The sequence below is a fragment of the Emiliania huxleyi genome, assembly GCF_000372725.1.
Source record: "Emiliania huxleyi CCMP1516 chromosome Unknown EMIHUscaffold_1235, whole genome shotgun sequence".
Classification (NCBI taxonomy): domain Eukaryota; phylum Haptophyta; order Isochrysidales; family Noelaerhabdaceae; genus Emiliania; species Emiliania huxleyi.
This window is the reverse complement of record NW_005201354.1, coordinates 3,861-10,974: the sequence shown is the minus strand read 5'-3', so window position 1 is coordinate 10,974 and position 7,114 is coordinate 3,861. Positions and strand designations below refer to the sequence as shown.

At 64.6% G+C, this 7,114-nt stretch overlaps 2 protein-coding genes across 2 annotated transcripts in view; both read left to right on the top strand.

Moving 5' to 3' along the window:
• Window positions 1–2,986: 2,986 nt before the first annotated feature.
• Window positions 2,987–3,784, top strand: EMIHUDRAFT_77876 (hypothetical protein; the record flags this gene model as incomplete). Its single annotated transcript, XM_005789954.1, has 1 exon — window positions 2,987–3,784. A coding segment is annotated over one exon (798 nt), but the record flags the coding sequence as incomplete, so codon positions are not given.
• A 2,559-nt stretch (window positions 3,785–6,343) lies between these two features.
• EMIHUDRAFT_122361 (hypothetical protein) overlaps window positions 6,344–7,114 on the top strand; it is a gene marked incomplete at both ends in the record, with an annotated part of 3,968 nt that continues 3,197 nt past the window's right edge. The window contains 3 exons of the mRNA XM_005789953.1: window positions 6,344–6,490; window positions 6,615–6,701; window positions 6,885–7,040. Coding sequence (XP_005790010.1) covers window positions 6,344–6,490; window positions 6,615–6,701; window positions 6,885–7,040 — 390 coding nt within the window. The remainder of the gene's footprint in view (window positions 6,491–6,614; window positions 6,702–6,884; window positions 7,041–7,114) is intronic.

The following is a 7,114-nucleotide window of genomic DNA, read 5'->3' as shown; positions in this document are numbered from 1 at the left end:
GAGGAGCTCGCTGCATGGATGCGAAGAGTTGCCCTCGCTCCGCGCTGCCAGCGCACCCAGGACTTGGAAAAAGAATTAAAAACTCCGGTACAGAAAACGAGAATCGGCGTGCAATCTTTCTTTCTTTTGGCACGGACCGAGAGAGAGAAAAAATCTCTCTCTCGGACCGATAAGGACAGCAACAACCCAGTTGAACCAGAATAGGCCAAGAATTTCAGTGTATGCGGTTCTTACGAACATACCCGAGGGTGAACTGCTGACCCGGGGTTGTGCGTTTACAGAGATTTTTAGTTTGTTGTTTGTTGCGTTTACGTGAACTGCTGACGGGGTTTGCGATGAGTATCGACTCGAAGGGTTTCTAAGTTGTAGCTAGCCGGTGGTTTCTTTCTGGCACGGACGTAGGAGCAAAGTCTCATCCTTTTCTCCCAGTACGTACAGCTAAAAGCCAACAACATACCTTCAACAGCTAAAAGTACGTACGTCAAAAGCGATTTCGAAACTTACGCGCGTCCCTTTGGCCGGGTCTCGCCATCTCAGGTGAGGCACTCCCTGCCACGATGGCGTGCTCTGACTACCGCATCGACGTGAGTGCCGTCTCCTTTGGCCTGTGCCGCTGCGGCTTCCCGAAGCGTGCGCACAGCTTTGCCAACGCCGGCGAGGGCCGACCGCTTGATAGGGCAAACGTGTACGACATTGCCTCGCGGAACGCAATCACATCGCCCGCACCTAGCGTGCGCGCGGAGGAGGAAGAATCGGAGGAGGGCTGGGAGGACGAGGAGGCGAGGCTGGTGGCGGCAGAGGAGGCGAGGCGGCAAGCAGAACAGGAGGCGAGGCGAGAGGCAGAGGAGCGGAGGAGGAGGGGAGCCGAGGAGCGGGCAAGGGCAGAGGCGCAGGAGATGTTGGTGAGGCGAGGGGCGGAGGCACTGGTAAGGAGCGAAGCCGAGGCCCTGCAGGCGCGGCCGGGAGAGCCCGCGAGGGAGAGGGAAGACACGGTCAAGAGCTGCTCTTCACGACGCACCAGGCCCGGCCACGACGCCACATAATCGGCACGCGGCGCTTTCAACCGAAAGCGACCCCTCCATAAGGCGCGAAAGGCGGAGGAGACACGCGCGAGGAGATCGATCGAGTGGGAGGAGCAGACGTTGAGGGAGGCGGAGCTGTCGAGTCGACGGGTGCTCACCGCGCGGCCACCCGGCACCGCTGCTTCTATCGCACGCCTCTCTCGCCGCCAACGGGCCGTGTCCCGGACGCAGGCGGAAGAGGAGGCTAAGAGGGCGGCGGCGGAGGCGGTGCGTCGGGAGGCGGAGGAGATGGCTCAGCGGGTCGTGGCCGAGTTGGCGGCCGAGGAGGAGGCGAGGAGAGGCACTCTGCGCTCGAATCAAAATTCAAATCCCCGTCCACCACCTCCACTCCTTCAAACCCCACTCCCCGTCCTTCCTCGCCCTCCCCCCAATCCCTGCAAGGTCTCCCGCTCTCAACAGCCCCCCGGCTTGCTGCAGGAGCGGAAAGCTCGGCGAGGCTGGAGCGGGAGGGGGACATGAGGAGGGAGGCGGCGGAGATGGCGAGGGCGGCGGCAGAGGAGGAGAGCCGCAGGGAGGTGGCGGAGAGGCTCCTCCGGGACGGCCCCGGCGTGCCTCACCCCCCCGCCAGGTGGAGAAGTGGAGGGCATACCGTCGGCGTGATGGGATAGGGATGGGCCCCGAGGCGGAGAGACCTCGTGGCCGTAGGTGGCGCTCCCGCCACTTGCCCCTCTCGATCGAGGAGTCGCCGTTGCTGCGCCCGCCCCGCGGCCGCTGGCAAGAATGTATTCCCCGGCGCCCATTGCGCCGTGCGCCGGCGCGCCCTGTGCCCCCACCGACGGCCAGAGTGCTCGCGCAGGTGCCTGCCACGAGCTGCCGTCCCGCGTGGGCAGCAGACCAGAACCTCCGCCAGCGGCAGGGACTCCATCAGCGGCATCCCGACGGACGCACCGGGCGGCAGGCGAAGGCCTCCGGCATGCTTCCACTATCCGGCGCCACACTATGTGGCGGCGCGCCGCAGCGAGACGGGCTACACAGGCGGCCAACCCGCGAGGGCCCGGTGCGCCACACCGACGGGGTGAGCGGGACAATTCTACAGATGTGGATTTAAGGCATTTTCGCTCGTTTCGCATTCCTGTGGAGTCTGAGCTGTGAGCTGTGAAGGTCGGCCCGCATTTTGTGTACCGAGACGGTGCCCGGTCCCGAGTCAGTCGTGCCCGGAGCTTCGCGTACCCGTCTCTTTTGAGCGTGTCAGACGCCACAATGCGCGCCGTGCACCTCACCGAATCCGCCTGAGCCAGGCTGCGAGACGCAGCCGAGGGTTGGGAGGACGGCACTCCGTGAAACCACCACACACAGAGCAAGTGTTGCATGCGGATCCTGTCGTCGCTAATCCTGCTCCTCTCGGGAATCGCCGGCGGCGGTTCCCAGGCGCAGCCTGTGCCCACGGAGCCGCCTACTGTCGCCCGCCCAGCCGCGCGGCGGCTTTCCGTTTCCTGGCTGTCAGCGGCTGGTGGCTGCATTGCTCACGGCGGCAACGCCGGCTCGTACGTCGACAGCTGGCACATGGACCCGACTGTGTGCCAGTTCGAGTGCGCCGCGGAGCCTGCGTGCTTTGGCGTGCAGGAGTCGGACCACAGCCGAGGGCATCGCTGCCGAAAGATGCTATCGCAGCCAACTGGCGCAATTCCCCTCGGCGGTGCATCTTGCTTCGTCAAGGACACCGCGGAGACGCGTCGCGTGTGGAGGGGCCGCATCGAGATTGTAGCGCCGCCGGCGGCATCGCCGGCGGCATCGCCGTCTGCGTCGGCTGGAGGGTGCGCGCTATCGCAAAACATGATCCAGGGCAGCTTCGCGTCCTGCTACTTCGAGCTCAAGACGATGGACAACATCGACATGACGGTGCGCTCTCATCGTCTCTCGCTCCGTCGTCGCTGCTCGCGAGTCAAAGACGTGTCCTCCTATAGGGCGCCGACCTTGGCCGCGCGGTCTTCTCCTTCGCGACGGTGCGCTATCTTCTCGCCGAGGGCACCGTCTTCACAAACGCCTTCTTCGAGGGGGCAAAGGCGTCTGGAGGCCGCTTCGCGCGCGCCGACTTCACGGGAGCGCAGTGCAAGGGCGCCGACTTTAGCGACAGCGCCTTCACCGAGGCGACGCTGACCGGCGCGTTGCTCGTCGAGGCGAACTTCAAAGGCTGCGTGATGAGCAAGGCGCGACGCGCCTTGCCGCCTGAGCGCGGCGCGGAAATGGCACTCTCTCCGCTCTTAGAGTCGGCCTCTCTCAGTCCTGTGAGTGCTCTTGTGGGTAGTGCGCACGGGGCTGCTGACATTGGGTTTGCCCTCCTACCACCGCCACCAGTTGACCGGCCTGCCCGCTCGGCGAGAACTCGTCTGCAGGCGACGCTAAAGAACGCCGACGCGTCCAACGGCAACTTTAGAGGCGTCGACTTCTCCGGCGGCAACATTCGGGGCGTCAAATTCGAGCACAGCGACCTGAGGGGCGCCAGCTTCTTCGAGGCCGACCTCACGGGTCCTCCACCTTCGAGCTGCCGCGGTAGAAGATTAACAACGTGTAACACAAATCAAGATGCTGTGTGTACAATTATAGGCGCCTCCTTCAAGGATGCCGAACTGCGGGGCGTCACCTGGGATCGCGCCAAGGGCCTCGACACCGTCGACTTTGTCGGCGCGGTGGCTGCGCCCGACTTGACCAAGATGGCCGCCAAGCATTGCTCCGGCACTGTGCTCAACGGCGTCTGTGTGTGATTGGGACACTGTCTGTGGCGAGAGCCGAGGCGCGAGATTGGGCGCGGAGCGATCAGCGCGTCCAACGAGGTTGTGCACGGCGGGGGGAAGGGGGGGGGGGGGGGCTGGAGGCTTGTCGGTTTGGCTTTGAGCGGCCGCACACTGCTCGGTACCCCCCCTGCACTTCTAAGCCCATCCCTGCTGCTAGGGGGGGGGGTCTGACCCCCCCAGCAGCAGAGCGCTGCTGCTGGGGGGGGGGTCCCGACCCCCCAGCAGCAGAGCGCACTGGACCCAGCTCCCGCCTCCCGCCACCCCCCCTCCCGCCCCCTCGGCTCGTGTTTGAGCGGTATACGCTCGAGGCGGTTGTGTTCACCGCGCCTTCGAGCCCAATACACCTTCGTGCTGTCGAGTGCTGGCGTTTTACTAAAGACCTGTGACCATCTGAGTCTATCTTGTTACTACCACACGCATAGCTCAAGGTCATACTCTAGGGTAGAGTATAGTGAGCCACTCACTCGGGCGTCTCGCTGACGTTGATCGATCAGCGCTGATCTCCCTAGCCTATCGGCCACCCGCTCGATCCTCGGATCGCTCGCTCGTCGCAAATCGATCGACTGAGCTGTCAGCAAGGGGCTGCCTTTTCTTTTTTCGAAAACGCGCGCGCGCGCCCGTCGCCCGGCAAAACTGTCAGGTCCGCCGCGACGCAATGGCGGGCAGCGACGTGGTGCAAGCCATGCGGCTCGCCCTGGACTGCCCCGCACAGCCCGGTTGGCAGTAGGAGGCCCCGCCGGTGAGACCAATTTTGATGCCGACCATAAATTCTCGCAACTCGAACGCATGCTACTTACAGCTGCTGTCTGTACAGAGATGCCAGCACCCCCCCCCAGCAGCAGAGCGCTGCTGCTGGGGGGGGGGTCCCGACCCCCCCAGCAGCAGAGCGCTGCTGCTGCTGGGGGGGGGTCCCGCCCCCCCCAGCAGCAGAGCGCTCCTGCTGGGGGGGGGGTCGGCCATGGGCTTAGGTGTGCAAGGGGGGTACCGAGCAGTGTGCGGCCGCTCTTTTGGGGGCGTTCAAAGGATGTACTGTTGCGGCCTAAAGTCTGTGCAGGTTGCGGAGGACACGATCGCGGCGTGAACACGACTAACTGACGGATCCGCTCCTGACAGTCGCACGCGCCGCGCTGTCGCACGCGCCGCGCTGCGGCGCGTGCGACTGTCTTTGTTTGAAGTAAAAAGTCGAATCAGAGCGCCGTCGGCGTTGTCCTCCATTTTCCTCCCACGGACCGCCCGTCTGGCACCGCTCCGGGACGCACGCCGGCGAAGCACCATCAAGCTGCTTTACGGCCCCAGCATTGCCTTCCCAGGCTTAGCTAGACTGAAAGATATTGTGCACATGGTTAGTCTCTACAATATATACACTGACATTGAACCTCCCAGAGCTCGTCCCGGTCCGTCACGGCCATCCTCGGCCTCCGGAGGGCCCCCGGCCGCGGCGCGGTGCGGCGGCGTCACAAATCCGACCACAGAGCACCGGGACGCGGTCGGGCGATCTGAGGCCCGACTAGGCGTATGCATTGCCTATACAGGGCTATCACCTGGACCTATCAACAGGCGCCTGCGGCGCCGTGGTCAGGAGCTGCTGTTCACACTTGCACAGACTTTGATACGGCACAGTAAGCTTCCCGGCGTGCTTTATCTTTTTCCAGTGGTGTGGTTCTCCTACCTTCCTCCACATCTCGGACTCCGCGCTCTCCAGTCCGTCCAGACTCATAGCACATCAGAGCTCGCGATGGCCGATGCATCTTGCATGTGGTGCTGGAGTGCAGCGCACCAGCAGAGGCCGTGCCGCAGAGGCAGTTTAACCATTAAGCCTCTCGCTTGTTGTGATTGGACCGCATGCGCAAATTGTGGGGGGATCGGGCGCACCACTAGTCGAACGTGCGAGAACGCCTTACGAAGGTGGTACGGCCTTAGCCCTTACGGCTTTAGCCTTTACTCTAGCCGCGCCTGAGCACCGCGCCGCTATCCCGGGATGGGCGACGTGGCATAGTGGGAAATGATATACCGTCGCCAACTGCAATTCCGAGCTGCAGAACCACTCTCTGCATGACGAAGCTCGAGGTGCCGAATCCCGGAGGCCCCGGCCCCCCGCCCCGCGCGCCCCGGGCATATGTGATTGTGAAAGAACCGCGTACTCTGCTCTCTCTCGCGGCTATCAGTATGGCCTTCTTAGAGAGCTTCATCCACTGCAGAGTACGATGTTGTACTTGCCCCCGCTCACCTAGCTATACGTCGCGCGCACAAGGGGCGGCGGCATGAGCTCTCCCACATACTATGCGGGCCTCACTAGAGGTGCGGCCTGCGCCCACCCAAAAGCGGAGGTACATGAGGAGCCGCAGCCGGCCTGCGCTATCAACCCCGCAGCCGCGGTGGCGCGACCGGACCGCGGTTCGCTCCAGGCGCCTTTTGGCCCCGGTTCGAATCATGGTTGGCGCGCGCCCTCGCGGAGCGACACGCGGCACAAAATTCTTTTGTCAGCCCATCTTTCAGCGCCGGCGCTTGTTGCTGTCGAGCAACAGAGCAATGGATGGCGTGGGAGAGGTGACGGCATTTCTCACCAAGCTCGGGCTCGAGCAGTGCGTGCAGGCCGTGGTGCACAACGGCTTCTACACCTCAATGGAGGCGCTGCGCGGCGCGACGTACGAGGAGGCGCCGTCCCACACACAGCCAGTTCCTGTCCCACGCGCTACGCACGTGTCGCACGTTTCTGGCCACTGCACGGGCCCTTGGCCCGCACGTGCGGCCGACGGCACCGCCTCTCCGTTCACCGACCCCTCTCGCCGCCGCGCCTTAGCTGGTCGACTCTGGCGTCCGGCCCGGCCACGCCAAGCTGATGCTCAGCGAGCTCTCCAACGCGGGGCTGTCGACGGCGCCCCTCTCGGTGAGCCTCCGTCCGCATCGCCTCCGTCCGCGGCCGCCCGCGCTCTCGCAGCGCCGCCCCTGCCCAACACACACGTCTCCCGCACCGCAGCAACACGCACCCCAACGACGCGGCCACCTCGCACTTGCGCCTTGTGCACACTCCCCACCTCGGTCGGCAAGCCTCGGCGGTGTGCCTCGGCAGGTGAGCTCCGACCCGGCCGGGGGCGAGGTCGCGGCCTTCCTCCGCTCCGTCGGGCTCGAGGCGTGCCAGGGATCCCTCGACGGCGCAGGCTACTCGTCGGTCGACGCGCTGAGCCGCGCCACTCTCAACGAGCTGGTTGGCGTCGGCCTCAAGCCGGTGCACGCGCGGCTGATCGTGTCCAATCTCGACGGCGCGGCCTCGCTCGGTCTCCAGGCGGAAGGGGGGGGGGG